Consider the following 22,821-nt stretch of genomic DNA (forward strand, 5'->3'; position numbering starts at 1 on the left):
GGTTTGTTCGAGTAATAAATATTTCAACTCCTGGAAAGCTCGAGCTCGGTTGGTATCCCAACTTCATGTTCGATGATTTAAGAGCAGATCGTACAGGGGTCTGGCTCTCATAGCGAAATTTGGATCAAAACGTGCAACATAACTGTCTAGTCCCATGAAGCTGCGAAGATCTTGCACAGATGTTGGAATTGGTAAATTTCGTATCGCTGCAGTTTTAGCGGGATTAATAGAAATATCGTTCTGTCCTATTATATGTCCCAAAAATCCGCTTACTCTTGGGAAAAAATTGGATTTAGATATACTTACTTTGAGACCAGCTTCTCTAAGTCGCAAAAAGAGACGGCGTAGATGAGTTATGTGCTCCGAAAAAGTAGCCGAATGTACCATCAATTCATCTATATATTTTCTACGAACTCCAATATATCAGGACCAAGGATGAGGTCCATCGTTCTAGAAAAGTTGGCGACTGTCGTGTTAACCCCAACAGTAAGACGATGAAATCGTATGCTTTTGAATTATGCATGAATCCAGTACAGTCACCCCACAGTTATGGATCAACTAAGGGTCATTTTTCACAACAAAATGTGATTAAAAATCATGTTGACGCTGTACAAAACCGGATTACCTCCCTGGCACTGCGGAATATAGTTGTTTTAAGAAATACACCACAACATTTGTGTTCATTTACGAAAAATTGTCGATTTCGATAGAAATTTCAAACGTTGTCCATCCCACAGATGTGGATCAGTGGGAGAGGTGGTTCCTTATTATGGATCAAACCGACTCATATTATGGATCAACACACTATAACAGCAACTTATCTGCGAGGTAAATGAATGGAGTGTTAGGGAAAGTATACTTTTTGGCGTTTCTTTTGGAATCGCCTTATCTTTGATTCATAACTGTGGTATGGTTTTCACTACCCCACAAATATGAATCAACGCTTCTAGGAATATGGTAGACAATTTATTTCCTAGGAACAGGGACAATGCGTAAACGTCCATTATAGTTGATTGCGATGCTGTATAGATTTATGGTTCACGTAGGTAAAATATGTTCTGCGTAATTGCAACTTTATTTGATGAGATATTCTCCGTTAAATCCAACTCTGATCCATATCTGTGTGCTATCCATAACTGTGGGGTGACTGTATTTTGACGATGCTATTGTTGTATAGATATTTGCCAGTAAGAGGCGGTCAAATCGATTGTTGAGAAGTACTTAGAGCCAAGGAATTTCGCCAAATCTCCTGAATATTGGGTGGTTTTTCATGATCCTTGATAAGCACCTTGTTCAATCTACACGCATCTAAACACACTCTGACATCTTCTTTCTTCTTAACGGGAGTAACAAGAGGATTCACATAGGCCGTTGCACTTCGGGAAATCATACCCCACTGCTCCATTAGATGCAATTTTTCATTGACTTTGCTGACACGGGAGAAATGAATGAGATACTGTTTCTGGTTGAAAGGTGTCATCCTCCACCAAAATTTCATGTCAGTACTCGGACTCGCTGGTGTGACCAGGTTTCTGATCCGAAAATATATCCTCAAACTCCTTTGGTAGCTCTTTCCACGCCAGCCTTTCTTCTTCAGTGAGTACCAAAGAGCTGACATTAGGGGCATCTCGCTCCGATAGTCTATCCTCCTCACCATCGAAGTTCATCATGATTTCACATAATAAGACTTTTCGTGACCACCTACACTGAAGTTTACCTACAGCTCGACGTTATTATGTAATAAACAGATCTTCTTTTCATCTTGGTGTATCCAAGCGGCATAGTTATCTTGAGAATCTTCTCTTAGGATCATAGAGTAGATCAACTCTCGAACGACGACAAAAGGAACAAGAAACCTATGTTGGCCAAAACTTATCTTCAACAAGACCTGCAAATTGTCGTTTTTGCTTCTCTTTCCAAATGCTCCGCGTAAAGAGATGGTTTTTATTGGCAACTCTGGCATTGCAATATTATTCTTCAACCGATCGTATAGATCAATCGAGATGCATGCAAGATTACTCACATCGACTGTCAACGAGTGCATCAAATTGCAAACCCTCCAGTTCTACACTGCCGTGAATCGCAAGTCAGTCCCATGTCAGAAAATGAATGTGAAGTTTTCAAACTCGTTTTCCATACAAATAATCAAAAACTTCCAGCAGATTGGAACATGTACCAATCTCAATGAAACTTTCAGAAATTGCTTTTCACTCTGATATCTTTCCGTGGAAAATATAAAGATGGCCAAAACATGATTCGTTTATGTGTTACACGGTGCGTAAATCTATAGTGTGACTGATATGCGGTTATTTTTCACTATGGGAAAATTTGACTTGGTGTTTTTTTCCTATTTTTTCTGAACAAATCATGTTGTCTCATAAGTACATTGGAAGTTATGTTGAAAACTGAACTCAACCCAATTTTGACGAAAATGCAGATGGAACTGACTTGCGATTCACGGCAGTACAGTAATGTAGGAGGATCGTTTGAACTTCTTGTTCTCTTTGACTCTTGTGTCACTTCCTCTTTCTAGAAGTTCTTCACGACCGACAAACACTGTTAATACGGATCTATTCCTTCGCCCGACTATATCAACCAGTACATGTTGGCTCTCCATATTTCTCTCCAAAAGCTCCGTAGTATTATTTTCTGATCCTCCAGATATTCCTTGTCCACGTGCCTCTGATATTTCAGCAGCCTCGGGAATTAATAGAACAATCAGTTCCGCCTGCTGTAGAGTTCGATCGTCCGCATCAGGCAAATTATTGTTTCAACTTGCAGTTGTAGGTGACTAACACGAGGCGTTGAAGCAAATTGCACTCAGAATGAGAAATTATGATCAGAAAGTACAATTAAAATACAATAAAATATGATTAATATAAGAATCGAAATCAATGTTGATTGATCTGAAACTAATCTGAAAGTTTTAAATTTTGCTAGTTATATTGATATTCATCTCTACGATTACTTTTCTTCGAACGCTTTGATCTACGGAGCTCAACTATATCGTCAACGGAAATCGGTTGCTTCCGGCCTCCCTTCGGAGCCTGTATCTGTGGATCCTCGCCCATGGGCGGCGGCTCTACATCGGGAAGGATTATGCTATCGTCGTGTCTACCGGTTTGTTTCTCCTTGGTTACCAAAACTTTCGGCCCTTGCCAGGTGGTATCCGCCTTACAGATCCTTATCTGCGTTTGATGGGCCATTGCGACCACGTTTCCAATGGAAACCTGACTCAGATTCTTCGACATCATCGTCCCGGGTGTTCATTCTTTCCAGCAATTCGGAGATGTGCCTGTCCGCTAATGGCCCTGGTCTATACGAATCTATCAGATTCACTGTGTCACGGTGTAAATTTTTCAGCTTGAAGCACTTCTTCCGAATGTGGCCTTTAATTCCGCAAAAAATGCATATCATATGGGAATAGTCGGGTCGCTGCCATTGCCGATGTCCCCGTCTTTTCCGTGCTTGGGTATTACTTGCTTCTGCTCTACGTCCTCCTCGATATGGTTGCTGCCATCTCTCCGTCGGTCTAAACCTAAACGACTTTTAACGGGTCCTCTACCGCTAGTACCTTCTGCCCCATCCTGATGACGATAGATTTGGGATAATCTTGACGCCGTTGCTCCTACCTTTTGGCTTGGACTGCTGTACATTGCTGCTACCAAACTAGAGTGCCCCCCATTTTGTTGTTCAGCTGTACCGTCATTAGCTCTAGCTACTTACCAAGTTTATGAGTTTTTCGGCATTTGCCAGAGTTAATTTTTCCCCACTCAAAAGTTGTTGTCTAAGGTTTTTATCCCTGATGCCGGCTACAAAGCGGTCTAGGATAGCAACCTATTTATAGTTCTCAAAACCACAAAATTCGGCCTTTTATTTCAGATTCAAAATGAAGTCCTCCGTGCTTTCGTCCGGATTTTGGACCCCGGTAGCAAATTTGTTCCTTTGTACCATAGCGATTTTTAAGGTATGAAACGATATCGTCTAGTGACGCTTCTTCAAAATTTTCGGCAGGATAAAGGTGTTTTATCTCGGCAAAAATAACCGGACCACTTATTGTAATAAAGTAGGCCATTTTGTCCTCCTCCTTAACATCATTTACCCGGGAAAAATATTTCATGCGTGTGTACCAATCCTTAAACGATGTACCACGACGGTAAGGCTCCATAGTAAAGGCCACGGTGGAACTCATTGTACCTATTATGTTCTTTTCTAGCCTAGCGTTAGCTTCACCTTTGCAACTCTACCTGAGCGATCGTCGTACAAGATGCCTGAATTCCTTCGAATGAACCGAGGACAATCGTCCTTCAACTGTTTCTAGATTTCCGCAGCGTCGAAAACCCTTTCGTTGGTTCAGCCGAGAAATCTGTCGGAAGTCACCCGAAAAATTCACCGCGAACTCTCGAACCTTTGTAACGGCTGCTGAGATTTTCTCTGGTTGCTAAATCTCTTATCCGGTGCCCGTCGCACATCAAAATAAGGCACTTTGGTGGTGAAAACTTGTTTTTCTCACTTTGCACGCGATAGTTGTTTTCTCGTCGCCACTTTTCTATGTTTCCGTACCGGACAGAGGGAATGAAAAGCGAACTGACTTTAGCGAAAACTTGGTAACGTGATGGATATTATTCAAAGGAACTTCTGCTTCAAGTGGAGTATCAGAACAGACTGAAGTCTGATTTATTTTAGATCTTGTTTGAGCCCTTCGGTTCTCGCGCTCGTTCGTCCGATGAACTTATCTACGATGACGTCACGCTGCAACTTTCAGCCGGAAGAAAACCTTTACGGCGGGCCGTGTTTACAGAAAATGAACGATTTCGCTACACATTCATCCACTTCATGTTCATTCGGTGAACATTCCTTCACTGGATGTTGGTCCGGATGTCATTTTATGTAAACACAGCCCGCATTTAGAGCGGAAAAGAAAAATATAATCGACAATAAAAGAAGACCGTGGATAATTCCAGAGACGAACGTCAAATGACAAAACGTTAGGGATGTTCATAACGAACATATCATTCAGGAATACTAGGGGAAAAGCACTAATTTTCGACCTACAAGAAATCTGTGCCAATTTTCAGATTTCCATACAAAGTAGGCCAAAATCGTATGAATGGGTCGAAAATTAGTACTGGGTCGAAAATTGGTGCTTTTATCCTATTAAGTAATTTATCAAGGATTTTTTTATGAGTTCTTTTAGAAACTCCTGCTATGACTCTTTCAAAATGGTTTCCAGAATGCCTGCATCAATTTCTTCAGATATCATTTCACCTTCCAGATGCATAAGAAACCCTCCCACAATTCTTTTTAAAATTTCTCCACATTTCCAAATAGATCTGAAAATGAGTTTTTCTTTAAAAATTTCTCCAAGTATTTCTTCGAGAGGTTTCTTAAAAGAAGTATCCATTTTTTTTATCTTCTGAAATGTCTGCATCTTATTGGAAAGGATTTTGTCAACAGCACTGCGGAACACGTTTTTGTCTCAAGCATCAAAATACCGCTATTTACATAATTCAGAATTGCTGAATCTATTGCCGTTTTCAAAAATATCATAGCACGTCTAATTTTTGAGATATTGGCTGTTGAAAATGCAAAAATTGACTATTTCAGCCAACTTGCATACAAGTTTGCCAACTTGTAAGGTGATTAATTTGTCTAATTTGCCACAGAATTCAAACTTTATGTGTATAACAATACTTATCGGCAAAGTTTATAATACTTTCGATGCGGAAAAGTTATTTTTTGATGGTTTAATAAAGTGTTGTATTTTCCCATATAAGAGAAACGACGAATTTTGTATAAAGACAGCAGCCATGTCGAAAAAGTCGGTTTAATCCAAATTTAATCGCGCAATTTCAATCAAATTTAATCCAATATGAAAGTTTAAATGCAAAATAGCATGCTTAGTGGAAAAGATCACAAAAAAGTTTGTTAAATTTTACTTTAAATTTTATGTAAACATCAATAAAACTAGTGTGTTATACAACTTTGGCGACCTATAGCTAAAAATTGTGACGTGCTGGAACATTTCTGAAAATGGCATCAGATTCAGCAACCCCAAATCTACTCGAGACACACAATTTGAGCCTTGAGACACGCAAAAATCTCCTTTTTGTTGCGCTGTGCAGTCTATCCAGAGTATTCCTCATGTATTTTGCAGAAGTTTATTATTTTTCTCTCATACTAGTTGAACTCCAAGGATTACTTCAGAAATTAGTTCCAAGATGAGTACAGTAGTTACACTATCATGGTTTGAAGAATGAGTTTATACTATGGGATAATAAGTTTATACTCACATTTCAATACTAAAGTAGGGAAAGTGTACCAGTTATGGCCATAGTGGTTCCCTATTTGGCCATACGTGAAATATCGATAACTTTCACATTTTAAATCTTTTTGAATGTTTAAACACCAAGATATATATTTAATCTTACTACTACAACACACAAAATATTTCAAAATATGAAAACATTCTAGTTATCCCGTATGGCGAAATAGGGAACCACTATGTCCATAACTGGTACACCTACCCTATTTGGAATATTTTTCAAAATTTCTCTATAGTAACTTTCATACAAACCTACATTGTCTTTGGCCACCTTTACATCACCACCTAGCAAGCTGAAAATTTCTCATAACACTGTTTTGATGGTGATGATGGCAAGGGAGATACGGGAGATTGAATTAACAAACATTTTTTAAATTTGGACCGCCCTAGTATACACTCCAAAAATATAATTTGCTTTTTCCAAAATATTCTTTTAGAACATCCTATAACATTTCATCCAGGGTTTCCTTCAACTGCTATTTCTCCCTTTTTTCTCTCGTTAGGAAATCCATGGTCGTTGACACACTTCTGATATGTAACGCCAATTTGGCGGAAGTATTGTAAATGCAGCGATTCTCGTTTTGTTAGAGATAATTTTTCATCATTTTAATTTTACTTTATACAAACATAAATTAGGATCAATATTTAGTACTTCTATTTCCATGTGAACATTTGTGGAGGGTCAAACTAAATACTCTCTGCTCCGTTTTAGGCTCGCATCATCGCTGCTCTCCCAGCAGAAGCTCAAGGAGCAACAGCAACAGCAGCACCATCACCAACATCAGAACCAGCAAAAAGTAGAACCAGTAGTAACACCGGAGATCCAGTCATCCATCAAAGAGGTCACCTCCGCGATTGTACATTATGTAAATGACCAAACCAACCGACACTCACGCAGTAGATCCACTAGTCCAAGCCAAAGGTGGGTACCGAAGGACCAAATTCATTCGAAGATAATCAAAGAAGTAGATTCGAGAGTTGTACCTTTTAATTCCGCCCTAATTGCTTGCCTTTTGACAGGCACGCGTATTTCGATTACCATTTGTGGCCTTCTTCTGTGACAGTTACTTGCATCGACCAGTAACTGACACTGAGTAAGACTACAAGTAGTAATCGAAATATGCGTATTTGTCTAAAGATAATCCATTAGGGCGGAATCAGAAGGTATAATACCTAGTCAAATCTACTTTTTCGATTCCCTTTATTGAGTTCTGCTCAGAGGTCCGAAAACGTTAACTTCAAATTTCAATTCTAAACTTTAAACCGACTAACGCAACTTATCCCATTTTAGATGTTGGCTAGAAAGTTCGTTCGTTGGCACCAAACCGTTGGACTCCCCGCAGACGCCCATGATCGACAACAGCAGTGGCTCAGCACAAGTCGTCGTCCTGCAGCATCAACAGCAAATCAGCACTAGCAGCAGTAGCACGATGGCCGGGGATCACTACCGGTACAATGCCGGCCGGATGAATGGCGTCGGTGAGTCGACGCTGATCTAATATCCCAAAAAAAAAAAAACGGATCAGCTTTTGATATTCTACTTTTACATAGACATACACCACACTCACAAGAGAAAGCGATAGTTAGAGAGAAAATTCTCTATTTAGAATCGTTCTCGTTTAAAGTTTTGTTCGTGTTTTATAATTTTATGTTTGAGCTACATTTGTATACATTTATATACACACATACACCACTCTCTCTTGTTACTACTGTTTAGCGATAATGGTTCTTTAGTTTTTGGTTTTAAGTTTGCGCGCTCGATTACAATTATACCATATTTTTTGGTTAGCTAAACGAAACGAGGGCAAAAGGAAAAAGATGCGAGGCGCTAATCGGAAATTTATCTAGGTTTAGTTATTTTTTTTTGGTTTTAGTTCGAGTTACTTTCGGCTTTTTTTCGGATCAAGTACAGCTTAGACAAAGCGGTCGGAACGAGATTTTGTCAGTACAATTTCAAATCTATTTTCGGATATCTGCTTCCATATGTCGGCAAACATTTTGCTCAGCTAAATTTTCTAAGCATCAAGCTAACGCAAGTTTTTGCATTATAAATGCATTTCAGATTATTGACTAAAACCAATAGGGATCAAACGTATACAAACTCGAACATTGTGAAACATTTGAGAAAACAATATTTTGTATAGTTCTATCTTAAGGCAGGCTTAGGCGTAAAACGATAGCCGTTATCGTTTGGCAAATTGTAAAAAAAACACGATTGATTGAGAACCATTGTGAAGCATTGTTCTGCTCATAAAATCATAGCAATTACATAGACGACAGTAATGGTTTAGTTTTTTGACTTCATGATTAAGCGAACCCCGGACAACTACAAATCACAGCTTCCAACATATAATCACTTTTGATTTCCCTCATTCGTCATATTCATCATTCTACTAATCACCTCCTCTTATTTAAATGACAAATTAAATTAAGGAGCGTTTTGATTTGTGGGACCTTCTTCCATCATTTTTTCCCAATTTGCTTCCAATTCCTACAAAAGTGATTATCGACACCATTTTGGGAACAAAATTCAAATCGCACCATACTAATCATCAGCCGAGACACATCATCTACCTACCACATCCATCCGATTTCGAAACCAACTCACCATACCATTCGAGCATGCATCAACCAGCAGAAGCTTGCGTTGGTTTCCCGCCAGAGGGCCCCATCCGCGAATAAACGACCATCCCGCGCGCGCAATGCTATACTTCTCGGTGGTGAAAAGTGTTTCTACACATTCGAAGCGCCGTGTAGAGTTCTCACTTTTCATCCAGCGTTCGAACCTTCTTCGATTCCCATACAAAGAACTAACCGCACACATCATCCGTCCAAATAACGAGCTCGAATCGTCCTCGCATGTGGTGATCAGTAACCAGCGGTGCCTTAAAACTGTAGAAAGCGAAACTGATTCGGAGATGGTGCTTAACTCCTTACCGCCAAGCATCACATGAAGTCAAATTGATAGTCTTTTTAGTTGCCAAGCCCAGAACCTAGCGAAAACATTGATTACGAACGAACCCACTCGAAATTTGAAAAAAAAAACGATCGAACATCCAGTAGAAAGTCTAACATCCAGTAGAGATTCCGTTAGTGTTTAACTTGTAGCTAAATGTGTATGCTTTAAGAAAAAAAAAGGTTCCAGTTGCAAGTTTGAGTGAAACTGAGAATGTAATACCCAAACCTAGTTAGACACTAGTTATCGTATCGTTTGCATGCGTCAGCGTTGGGAGTTTTCCTCTGTTTTGAATTTTGAGTAGTGCAATGTCAGTCGATCCCGTTCTATATAGCTTACAAAACGCAAGAATCAGACCCATACCAAGAGCATCATCTGGGACGACCATTTGTTGTACTGTTACTATTATGATTTGAACTTATGATATGATTTTTTTTTTCATTTGTCACTACTGTCATCAACATATAACTAATAAACGAGGAATAACCAACTGTAATATTTTACCCTTAATTCTTAGTTTCCGCGCTATTTGTTTTAAGTTTTAATATATTGTAATTACGAGAGAAAGAGAATAGAACTATTATTCTATTATTTAAACAATAGCTGTAATTTTGTATAAGTATTATTATTTAAATAAAATTCGAAAAGGTCTTTACAATTTATTATCGCAGTTTATTTTCCATCCGTGTTTTGTGTTTTAGTTGTCTTGATTTCACAGATCCCTTGCTTTCTATTAGTTACGTTGTACCTGCTTTTTCTTCTTATTCTTTCATTAGCACGGGGAAAGTCATGGGGACAGTTATCCAGTGTTTCTTGAGATACGCAACGCCAGAACATCAGATCGGAATTGTATGGAAACTTTTCGGAATCTATGGCGATTTCAGATGAAATATCGATGTCACAAAAGTTCAATCCATCGAACGCAGTGTTTCTCAGTGTAGTTTTGAGATATCTTACAATTCAACCGATTTGTATTTTTTCAGAAGAAATCCTTGTTGTCGGACATTGTATAGCCAATGTTTCAATTTTTTTTCATTGTCTAAACACAAAATGGCGGGCAAAGAAATTGTGTATGGGGAGTGATGGTCCCGCAAGGAATATGATCGATACCGACGCAGATTCTGAAAATTGAAGATTTTTCTGTGCACTATTCCGAACACTTAAGGCCAACCGTGACTTCAAATGCATTTAAAAGGCATGAATTAGATGATATTTGTGACAATTTTATTTTCTTCGCGAAACCTAACTGTTAGTTGTTGGGTGTGCTAATAATAATGTTGATTTAATTTATTTTAGTATTGATTTTACGTGAAAGTATGCAACAACATTTTGATTCAAATGTCGAACAGTTTGTTCATTCTGTCTCATATTCCTAACACCTTGATTCAAATTCCGAGCAGCACGAATGAATCGTATTCAAATGAAAAATTTCGCAAATAAATCTTTCTGAGCTTGTTTTACTGATCTTCTTCTTCTTCTTCTTCTTCTTGGCATTAACGTCCCTACTGGGACAGAGCCGGCTTCTCAGCTTAGTGTTCTTATGATCACTTCCACAGTTATTAACTGAGAGCTTTCTTTGCCAAAGTTGCCATTTTCGCATTCGTATATCGTGTGGCAGGCACGATGATACTCTATGCCCAGGGAAGTCAAGGAAATTTTCTTTACGAAACGATCCTGGACCGACCGGGAATTGAACCCAGACACCTTCAGCATGGCGTTGCTTTGTAGCCGCGGACTATAACCACTCGGCTAAGGAAGGTTTTACTGATCTCTAACTAGCGAATATTTACAACTTCAAAAGTATAAAATAATTAAAATCGAATTCCAAATGACTACCATTTTCTGAAAATTTGGTGACATATTTCAGTGAAACTTTTCAACCAAATCGCCATACAAAAACCGAGTGTTCGGAACATGAGTGTGTTCGCAATTTGAGTCAAAAAGGTATCGAGAAATGAACAAGTTATCGTGATTTAAATATTTTTTTGTGGCAAAGAGGGTTTCGCAAAGTTTGAAATGATTCTGAATAAATTTGGCTATGCGCACGCGATTCATTTGTAGTTTATTTGGAAATTACTATAGAAAACGCTAACGTTTTGTATTCAGCCCTCTATCTCTCCGTTATAACATTCTAGTTCACAAACTCTTCTAAAGTGAAAATTTTCCAGCTACAACTTTGCCGAAGGCCACATTTTTCTAGGACGTCAGGATAATTTGTTGTTCATGATTATAAAGTGGGTTTACATGTAGCATGCTCAATTGCTCAATCAAGTGTTCGGCTAACAGTTAGACTTTGCGAAGGAATGAAAATTTACACAAATATCAGCCAATTTATGTCAATCAGATGCATTTCAAGTCACTGTTGGCCTTAATGTTTTAAACAGTGAATTTAACTGTTGTGATGGAAAATTGATAAATCAACGATTCAAGTGATTCTATTTTCATCGGTGAATATTTTTTAATAGTGTGTAAATATGCCATAGAAAAATGTGTAACGTGAGTGGTGCGAAGAAGAATAAAACCAGAAGTTGGAAGAAACATATTTTAGCAAGGCGCTAAAAACGCATTAAAATTAACTGTTTCCAATGAAATTAAGTGAAAAACGGAGGTTCAGCAGGTACAATGTATATGCATGAGCCAGCTGTAGCAATTTTATGCCACAATCAGGTAGGTAAGGAGAATTTATTTAGCATAATATGCTTGCACTCGATCGCCCGATCCAGTTGCGTGGCGAAGGGGGTGAAAGTGGGAAGAGGTGCGGTAGGTGCCATATCTGGCGCCATATTTGGCTTTGCTTTATAATGTCCTTAAGTGTTCGGAATATGAGTCAAAACGGTATGTTCTACTGCAAAAAAGCAGTGTTTTTCTTAAGGGGGCAGGATCCGTCATTGATTTCCGAACTTTCAAAAGCAGTTCAAAATCAAGAAAATTTACTGGAAAATGTGTTCACTGTATTCTATTCTCCACCCGACACACAGTGATCAAATTTTCATCGAATAATTTTAAGATTTGAACAGAAAAACTGCTTTTGAAGTTTCGATGATGACGATGATTACGATGACGGAGCGTTGAGCGGTAATGTAATTGAATGATCATCTCAACGTGATTTAGACTTCGGAACAAAAAAAAAAAATTCAGCCATTCCATGAAATACCGATCTAGTGGGTCTCCGAATTCCGTGAAAATTTGCTGTTTTGTACCTTATCCGAAATAAGGTTACACGTATTTTTGGATTTTTTGATTAGGGTGACCATTTCCGAAATAGGGTGACCAGAAAAATCGCGATTCTGCAAAATTTTTATTTTTAAAAAAATTATAACTTTTGAACCGTTCGACCGATTTTCAATCTTTATGGACAAAATGAAGGCTAAAAATTTTGACTTTTCAGGAAAAATATAAAATTTCACAAAAATTGTGTTTTTTTCATAGTTTCCGTTTTTTCGTGTTTTGAAGGCCTCGGGACCGAACAGGCTATCGCTGTTCTCATTTTTTTCTTAAAAGTTCAGAAAATTTTACGTAAACTGTCAAATTTTCAGCGATGTATGTTTTTTAGTTTTTGAGATGTATTTTTTTGAATAAAAAATCAGTCATTTTTCATCGGCACACACTGTAGGTCTCAGCGCATTAGATTTGTAATGTTTAAAAAAATCATAACTTTTGAACAGCTCAACCGATTTCCAATCTTTTTTTATTGAATGAAAGCTTAAGGTCTCAGCTTTTCATAAAAAATAGAAAAAAATAGAAAACTTTGAAAAAAAAATCTCATTAAAATATATGAAAATTTCTAAAAAAATATGAAACTTTTATATTTTTTCACGTTTAAACAATTTTTTATCAGATTTTTCAATTTTGTCTGAATAGTTGAAATTTTAAGCTTTCATTTCATACAAAAATATTGGAAATCGGTTAAGCTGTTCAAAAGTTATGAATTTTTTAAACATTACAAATCTAATGCGCTGAGACCTACAGTGTGTGCCGATTAAAAATGACTGATTTTTTATCTTCAAAAAAAATATATATGGTCGGCGTTAAGTCAGAGTGGACCAAGTGACATTTTTCATATTTTGAGGAAAATGGGCTTAAAGTCTATCGCTCTGTAATTTTTGACCTCGTTAAAATTTTGTTTCAATATCTCTACACATCTTTGTACTATTTTCAAGCAATATTATGTGAAATGATAATCATGAAAAATCATAATCCAAACCTCGGATAGAACGATTTTTTGATGGACTATGTGTACTTGGTTCACTCTGACTGAACTAAAGACCACCGTTCAGTGAGTTGGTTCACTCTGACTGAACAATTTCTAGGAAAATAACAATCATATAATGCTTGCATGGTCAAACTGGGTGCATACCTCTAAGACAGGCCTGCCCAACCTTTTTGGTTCTTTTTCGACATAAATGGTTGGTGCGTGCGCAAGAACAGACCAATATAAACAAAATTAGTCCCAAATGAAAGCTTTGTAGTATATCTGTCTAATTCATGCTGAAAATTTTAAATTTTTATCAATCTCTTCGCTAGCGATGCAAGCAAGGGAAAAATTCAGTCCGGCCCGCGGGCCGGATCATTTTTTGGACTTTATTGCATCGGTAGCAAAGACATTGATGTAAGTTTTAAATTTGCAGCAGGGATTAGACAAATATACTACCAAGCTTTCATTTGAGACTAATTTTGTTCATATCGGTCTATTCTTCTGAACGCACCAACCATTTATGTCGAAAAAGAGCCAAAAAGGTTGGGCAGTCCTGCTCTAAGATAAACAGATTATCAAGACCCTTCGACACCCGTATCTTAAATTCTTCAATAATCCATATCGTCAATCCCTAAATTAGTGGCATTTTGATAGCTTGGTTTTGCAGGGTCAGGGCATTGGAGACCAGAAATATTCAGATGTGCGTTCAGTCAGAGTGGACCAAGTGAAAATCTTGAGTACCGACCAAAATATACTTGTCTAATTAGCGAGTTCTAGGACATGCCATACATATGTCATAGAACTACCCTGAACTCCTATCGGACTTGGAAATCGACTCAAAAAAAGCTATAATCAATCAATTTATTGCTTTTAAACACTTGGTCCGCTCTGTCTGCACAGAAATTGTAGCAATTTCTGACCACCCATCAAGACATGACAAATGGCCAAAAATCAAAATCAAATGCATCAAATTAAGTAATGTTTATGAATTTATATTGATAGATGAGTAGAAGAATCATTCGATGTCATCAAATCTGACAAATCTCTTGAAATGGTTTCATTTCATCGCATTCCTCAGCGCGCTGAACATTTTTGCTGATATGGCAATAAACACTTGGTCTACTCTGACTGCACGCTTTTATCGATTTTTATTGATCATCCAAAGTAAATTTATTACATATCTCTCGCAATTTACAGCATTCATCAAATCTGATCAAAGTGAAATGGAGGTAAGGTGATTTCGCATCTACTGAAAGAATAATCCAATTTTTACAGATTTTGTACTTGGTCCCCTCTGACTTAACGCCGACCATATTAAAAACTAAAAAACATACATTGCTGAAAATTTGACAGTATACGTAAAATTTTCTGAACTTTCAAGAAAAAATTCGAACAGCGATAGCCCCTTTGGTCCCAAGGCCTTCAAAACACCTGAAAAGTCAAAATCTTAGCCTTCATTTCGTCCAAAAAGATTGAAAATCGGTCGAACGGTTCAAAAGTTATAATTGTTTTAAAAATAAAAATTTTGCAAAATCGCGATATTTCGGAAATGGTCACCTTAATCAAAAAATCCAAAAATACGTGTATCCTTATTTCGGATAAGGAACAAAATAGCAAATTTTCACGGAATTCGGAGACCCACTAGATCGGTTTTTCATGGAATGGCTGTATTCACACATCCAATCAAAATGTGGTCTTCGGCAATGTTGTTGCTGAGAAAATTTCACTGGAGAAGGCTTTGTTCACTTTTCCATAAAATGGTGCCTTGCCTTAACGTGGAGCGGGGACTGAGAGTAACGCTGGGATCAAGGACTCGATACTTGAGGTGGATTGCTGACTCCAAACGGGTGGTTTTGGTCCTATAACAAAACCATCTCCCCGAAAACCATTACCCCGAATATAACGTTATATTGAATGACACAATTTAAGCATTACCATCAGTTTGAAAATAATTAATTGTCACAAAATCGAATGCACACATATTTTGATTCTCACATTGCCCTTAAAGAATAGCTGATGATTAAAATAAGGATAAATCTTCGATAACAAGAGCATGAATTCAAATCAAAATCAATTGATTAAGAATATTTTGAAGTAGGAAACACTTCGTCCTACTGAGGAGAAGTTTCCCGTTCCCGGAGCTTTAGGTTTTCTTTGTCATATGTATTAGAGACAATTCGATCGACAATAACCTCCAACGAACAAGAGAAGACGTGCTTAACCTCAAGTTGATGTTCCGTTAAATGTAATTGGTGTTCATATATCGAATCCTCGTTTTGGAATTTGCATCGCAATAATTTTCGGGGTAACGGACTATTCGGAGTAATGGATCTCAGGGTCTTGGTTTTCTGGGTACTTGACCATTCGGGGTAATGGTATTCGGGAAAATGGTCTAGAATCTCTCTGACAGGGCTTGGAGAAGCATTCACGACTAAGGTGACTCGGTGACAGACAATTCCTGCACTTATTGTCGTACGTGACACATTTTGTCATTCATGGGGAAGTTATTAATTATTTTTATTATTTTTATCATGATTCATTAGGAATATTCAACAGAATTATCTGAATAAAAAACTGGTATTATAAATTAAGGATTCCAAAATGCTACACGAAGTTCAAATGAACATAGAACTTCGTGTAGCATTTATGCAAAAATTTTTGGGAAAATATTTAACGGAGTAGGTATCTGAAAAAAATAATCTTGGAGCTATGACTGGAAGTACTCTTTCAAATTACGAGTGAAATCCAAAGTTAAATTATAGACGTATCTTGGAAGAAATTCTTTAAAACTATTTAGAAGAAAATTGGATCCATAGTAAATTTTTGAACACAATCGAAACCAATATAATTTTTGTTACAAATTTCTGAATGTTGAAACAAATGTTGGTGAAATTTCAGAATTTAACTATCATATATAGTAGAATCTAATAAAGCATTTTTGATAAAACTTCTTTTTGAAATTTTGAAGAAATTTGTTGAGGAACTTCTAGTGGGATTTGTGGAAAATATGTATATAATTTATTTTTCATGAAAGCATTGCGGTAGAATATTGGTGGAATTGCTGAAAAAAATGTGGAACATAAATTTCTTATAACTGTTAGAATATCCCTGTTAAATTTCTTGATTTGTTTGTAGATCTATGGTGGCCAATCCTCCGCACAAGAATCATGGTTAATATTTGTGGATGAATCACTGAAAATTTGTGTGTAGAACTGAGGAGGAAATTTGGATCAATTATTCGTAGATATTTCTAAAAAAAGATCCTACTTGTAAATTATTAAACATTTCACCATTTATTCAGAAATAGTTGCTTAAGTTTAAAAAATCTAAAAAGTTTTAGTCAATTTCTAACTATCAAGAAATTACTCATAGTTAGAATTTTTTATTGAGACATGTATTCTTTCAGAAAACGAGATTTGAGCAATTCTCGCTGAAACCAGGCCGCCATCGGCACCGATCGTTAGAATTCCAATTTTATGTCACTGATCGCTAGTTTTCAATAAAACTTAAGGGTGGTCCTTTCTGTTTTCTCGAATTGGTGGACCCCTCGTACGCCAGCTAACTGAACAGTTTGCGAAAAAGCCCATTTTTTGATATTTCTTGGGTATTTCTTCACGGGATATGTCTCATATTTCGCTTGGAACACATAGCAAATTTAGTGGCGTCGTATACAGAAAGGATATAGCTTTCATTTAAAGTTAAAAAAAATTTTGGCGTCCATTTTTAATTTGGCCGCCATTTTGAATTTTGTTAGAAAAATCGATTTTTCACCATTAGCGCACCGCTAGTTTTGAATTCTGAGATCACCATCAGAAAGCTGGGGAAAAATTGCGTAAGATAGGCTACAAAAACTAGGTGAGCAAAGGTTTTTACCCTATGATATGAACGATTTTCTAAATCATGTTCTACTATTTTGACGTATATGGCGAGTGCAATCAATGCAAACAAAATTTTTTGTACAACAAAGAAGCAAGTTTTCAATCGTTGGTGTATTATTTGAGACAGATGAATAATAGGAGTATTAATATGAGTGAAAAAATCTGGCGGCCATCTTGGATTTTGACGCCATCTTGGTTTTAAGTAGTAGAATCAGTTTTCACCTTGATAGCACTCAACATGTTGAATTTCAATGCTACCGTTACACTTATTCTTCTTCTTGTTCTTCTTTTTACTCACGTTACGTCCCTACTGGAACAGAGCCAGCCCTTCAGCTTGACTAGTTTTAAAAACAAATAATCAAATAGGATTTTTAAACGCTTATTTGCTACCTGAATGATTCTTCAGCATATCTTCGAGTTGTAAAATAGCATCATTTCTTTCATTTATTTGGTCTAAAACCATTGATACAAATGAACAATCAGTTGAACAGCTGAGATAAGATAAGAAAGATAGAATCTGATTGTTTTTTTTTAACGGAGGCCTTATAATTAAACATGATGAGCACTGAGATGGTAAAAATCATGCAACTGCTAAAAATCAAGATGGCGTCGAAAGCCAAGATGGCCGCCAGTGTTTCTAACCTCGAAATTATACACCTGCCTTTCTGCATTACGTCCCCATTAGAACAAAACCTGCTTCTCATCATTCAATTTCGCTATTTTTCACATGCATGTTGGGCGGTACTAAAAACGATAATTTATGACTTAGAAAATCAAGGATGTTTTTTGCTTCAAAATTTAAGACTTTTATTATAAATTAATACATTTTTGTCAATGTTTTACGTTAGAACTACAGATATTACCACAAGGCTTACTAATGTCCCGACACGCAATCTATAAACTTCATACAATGAACAACAATGCATAGGGTAAAAAAATGTTTGTTTAATACAATCAATGTTTTTTTACGGTTTTCATTTATTGAATTTATTTATTCATTATTACTGAATTCACAGATATGTCGAAGAATTATTCTGTTGTCAGAAATCGCATTAAAAAAAAATTCCTGTTTAATAACCTGGATTTATAACTAATAAAGCTGAGTATCAGGCTCGGTTCCAGTAGGGACGTAACGTCAGTAAAATGAAGAATAATAAGAAGAATAGTATACGTAACTTTTTTATTGGTAGCCTCTAAATTCGACATCCTGAGTGCTATTAAGGTGAAAAATTAATTCTATTACCTAAAATCAAGATGGCGTCAAAATCCAAGATGGCCGCCAGATTTTTTCACTAAAATAATATTCTTATTCTTTATTCGACTCGAATAAGACACCAAAGGTTGAAAAATTGTTTCTTTGTTGTACAAAAAATGATGTTTTTATTGATTGCAATCGCCATATACGTCAAAATCGTAGAACATGATTTAGAAAATCGTTCATTTGATAGGGTAAATACTATTGCTCACCTTGTTTCTGTAGCCTATCTTACGCAATTTTTCCTCAGCTTTCTGATGGTGATCTCAGAATTCAAAACTAGCGGTGCGCTAATGGTGAAAAATATATTTTTCTAACAAAATTCAAAATGGCCGCCAAATTTTTTTTAAAGTTTAAATGAAAGCTATATCCTTTCTCTATACGATGCCACTAAGTTTGCTATGTGTTCCAAGCGAAATATGAGACATATCCTGTGAAGAAATACCCAAGATTTATTAAAAAATGGGCTTTTTCGCAAACTGTTTAGCTAGCTGGCGTACGAGAGGTCCACCAATTCGAGAAAACAGAAAGGACCATCCTTAAGTTTTATCGAAAATTAGCGATCAGTGACATAAAATTAGAATTCTAACGATGGGTGCCGATGGCGGCCTGGTTTAAGCGAGAATTGCTCATTTATAAAAAACGAGCATTTCCAGTCAGTTTTACACTGCTTCATTTGGACGATTGATTCAATTTTTATATTGACTAGCATATCTTTTTAAAACAGTGTTAAATCTTTTCACTTATTCACTCACAATTCAAAAACAATTTCAGAATTTTTGTCAGTTTTCCAACATCCGAATATTTATTGATAATCTTTTTGAACTCATAGTCTCTAATGCATAAATAATATAAGAATTTTTCCTTAACGCATTCCCAATTTGCCTAAACATTCTGCTGAAAGACACCAATGAATCAGAAGGTATCTCAGAGTTTCATAAAATTTCTCCCGGAGGTATCAACTCGACCAGTAGATTACATTATAATGGCATCATAATTTATTCACAATTACTAACAAGTAACATACTTCGTTCTACATTTTAATTAACATTTATTGGTTTTTCGGCCGTGAGGAAGTTGGTATCCCCTTGACATGTGCCTTAGGGTAAGAGAAAGCTCTCTCAAAATTTCAACTCGATTAGTTGCTCCACCAGCTGACGCTTCTGCAGTGCAATAGGTCAACCTGAAACCAAGAGTTGTTACCCGTTCTGTGGCGTAGCTGTTTAACGCGCCCAGTCTAGCGTATTGGGGGTCGTGGGATCGAAGCCCACCAGAACGATTCTATTATTTTTCACAATTTACATCTCACTTTATCCAAATGGACTTTTGTGTCTACGAATTTCAGTTTTTTTAAACACCGGCGGCTGGATTAAGTCGTAATAGACATGACAACCCTAGTTGCGTAGATCTCTGATGTTAAATTACAGTTACCCCACAGTTATGGATCAACTAATTTTATACAACAAAAAGTGATTAAAAATCATGGTGACGCTGTACAAAATCGGATCACCTCCTTGGCACTGCGGAATACAGTTGCTTCAAGGAATGCAGCACAAAATTTGCATTAATTTACGAAAAAGTGTCGATTTCGATACAAATTACAACCGTTGTCGTGGTGGTTCCTAATTATGAATCAAACTGACTCATATTATGGATCAACACACTATAACAGCAATTCATCTGCGAGATAAATGAATGGAGTGTTAGTGAAAACATGCTTTTTGGCATTTCTTTTGAAATCGCCTTATCTTTGATTCATAACTGTGGTATGGTTTTCAATACCCCACAGATGAGCAATTCTCGCTGAAACCAGGCCGCCATCGACACCCATCGTTAGAATTACAATTTTATGTCACTGATCGCTGGTTTTCGATAAAACTTAAGGGTTGTCCTTTTTGTTTTCTCAAATTGGTGGACCCCTCGTACGCCAGCTAGCTAAGCAGTTTGCGAAAAAGCCCATTTTTTTTATAAATATAGGGTTTTTTTTCACGTGATATGTCTCATATTTCGCTTGGAACACATAGCAAACTTAGTGGCATCGTATAGAGAAAGGATATAGCTTTCATTTAAAGTTGAAGTTGAATTTTGTTAGAAAAATCTCTTTTTCACCATTAGCGCACCGCTCGTTTTAAATTCTGAGATCACCATCAGAAAGCTGAGGAAAAATGGCGTAAGATAGGCTATAGAAACTAGGTGGACACTCAACTCGAATGAAACACCAACGATTGGAAACTTGTTTCTTTGTTATTCAAAAAATAATGTTTGCATTGATTGTACTCGCCATATAGGGGTCATGCACAAATTACGTCACGCTCCGAGGGGGGGGGAGGTGGTCAAGCCAAGCGTGACAAGCCTTACAAAAATTTCGGAGGACTCATACAAACTCGTGACAAGGGGGGGGTGGTCAAAAAAGTAGAAATTTAGCGTGACATAATTTGTGTACCATCCCATACGTCAAAATCGTAGAACATGATTTAGAAAATCGTTCATTTCATAGGGTAAATACCATTGCTCATCTAGTTTCTATAGCCTATCTTACGCAATTTTTCCTCAGCTTTCTGATGGTGATCTAAAAATTCAAAACGAGCGGTGCGCTAATGGTGAAAAAGAGATTTTTCTAACAAAATTCAAGATGGCGGCCAAATTCAAAATGGCCGCCAATTTTTTTTTTAACTTTAAATGAAAGCTATATCCTTTCTCTATCCGATGCCACTAAGTTTGCTATGTGTTCCAAGTGAAATATGAGACATATCACGTGAAGAAATACCCTATATTTATCAAAAAATGGGCTTTTTCGCAAACTGTTTAGCTAGCTGGCGTACGAGGGGTCCACCAATTTGAGAAAACAGAAAGGACCACCCTGAAGTTTTATCGAAAACTAGCGATCAGTGACATAAAATTGTAATTCTAACGATGGGTGCCGATGGCGGCCTGGTTTCAGCGAGAATTGCTCATCTGTGGGGTATTGAAAACCATACCACAGTTATGAATCAAAGATAAGGCGATTTCAAAAGAAATGCCAAAAAGCATGTTTTCACTAACACAGAAGATATGATTCAACGTTTCTAGGAATATGGTAGACATTTTATTTTCCAAGAACAGGGAAAATGAGCTTAGTAAAATATGATCTGCGTAATAGCCGCTCTATTTTGTGTGATATTCTCTGTTAAATTCAATTCTGATCCATATCTGTGTGCTATTCATAACTGTGGGATGACTTTATTACTGAAAGACAGGATCTAACAATTCCCCATGTTCATCAAAAATTCCCATTTTGCAAATAATTATGCCTGGGTCTATGCCGATTGTTCCGGTGCGAATTTACACTGTGTGCTTCCTGTACTGATGATTTTTAAGGCTGGCTTGTCACCAAACCCCTGTCTCGCTGGAGGACCACCGTGCACAGCACTGTTTAGAGTCCTACGCTGGCACTAGGACGATGATCAGCCACTCCTATCATGGAGAACAGACGCTCTGATAAGCTACACCCTCAGAAGCGAGGAGCCTCCCTTCCCTGTCAGCATACGACCAAGGTCCCATCGGGGTTGGTTACCCAATCTTCCCTACGGTTACACCATGGGGAGGTAGGGATAGGAGTTACTGGACAAGAGGCCAAGGACCACAAATGGGGTATGTTTTATACCTGCAGATACGCAAAGTACCAATGGTACGCATTGTCATTTACCATCATTTCATAATTATAGAAGAGTAAAATAGTCTGGGAAGCTGATACATGAGTTTAATCTGGTAGTGGTGGTGATTGGAACTACTAGTAAAAGTAAGTGCATTTTGAAGCTTGTTTTCGACGAAGGCGAAGTAGGCCGCCATTGAAATTTGTATGCGCTGATTGTTGCCAATTCATCTCATGATTTCGAATCAAAGAAAATCAGTTGGTTTTGCACTGACACACCTGAAAAAGTACCAGCATACTTTATGCATGTTAACGCGTACAGTGATACTTTTTCAAGTCAATATAAACTATCAAGGCTGAGTTTTATCACTTTGGAATGCAAGTTGGAAAGTCATCATTGTTGCCAAAACGAATGACGGGCTACTTAGCCTTAAAAAATTAGAAAAAAATAACTGGCTTATGGACGAATCCATAGGCTTAAATAGCTTTCAATTGATAACTGTGGAATTACTTATAAGAATACTGCTGCTGAGAAACAGGCTCTGTTACTTTAGAGTATTGACGCCAGGAAAAATCTAAAG

At 37.1% G+C, this 22,821-nt stretch overlaps 1 protein-coding gene across 4 annotated transcripts in view; it reads left to right on the plus strand.

The window, feature by feature from the left end:
* Window positions 1-22,821, plus strand: part of LOC5564557 — a 487,044-nt gene that overhangs the window by 433,739 nt on the left and 30,484 nt on the right. For all 4 annotated transcript variants that reach the window (XM_021846959.1, XM_021846960.1, XM_021846961.1 and 1 more), the window contains 2 exons: window positions 7,038-7,247; window positions 7,617-7,804. In XM_021846959.1, coding sequence (XP_021702651.1) covers window positions 7,038-7,247; window positions 7,617-7,804 — 398 coding nt within the window. The remainder of the gene's footprint in view (window positions 1-7,037; window positions 7,248-7,616; window positions 7,805-22,821) is intronic.

This window comes from Aedes aegypti, chromosome 2 (assembly GCF_002204515.2).
Source record: "Aedes aegypti strain LVP_AGWG chromosome 2, AaegL5.0 Primary Assembly, whole genome shotgun sequence".
In the NCBI taxonomy this organism is placed as follows: Eukaryota; Metazoa; Arthropoda; class Insecta; order Diptera; family Culicidae; genus Aedes; species Aedes aegypti.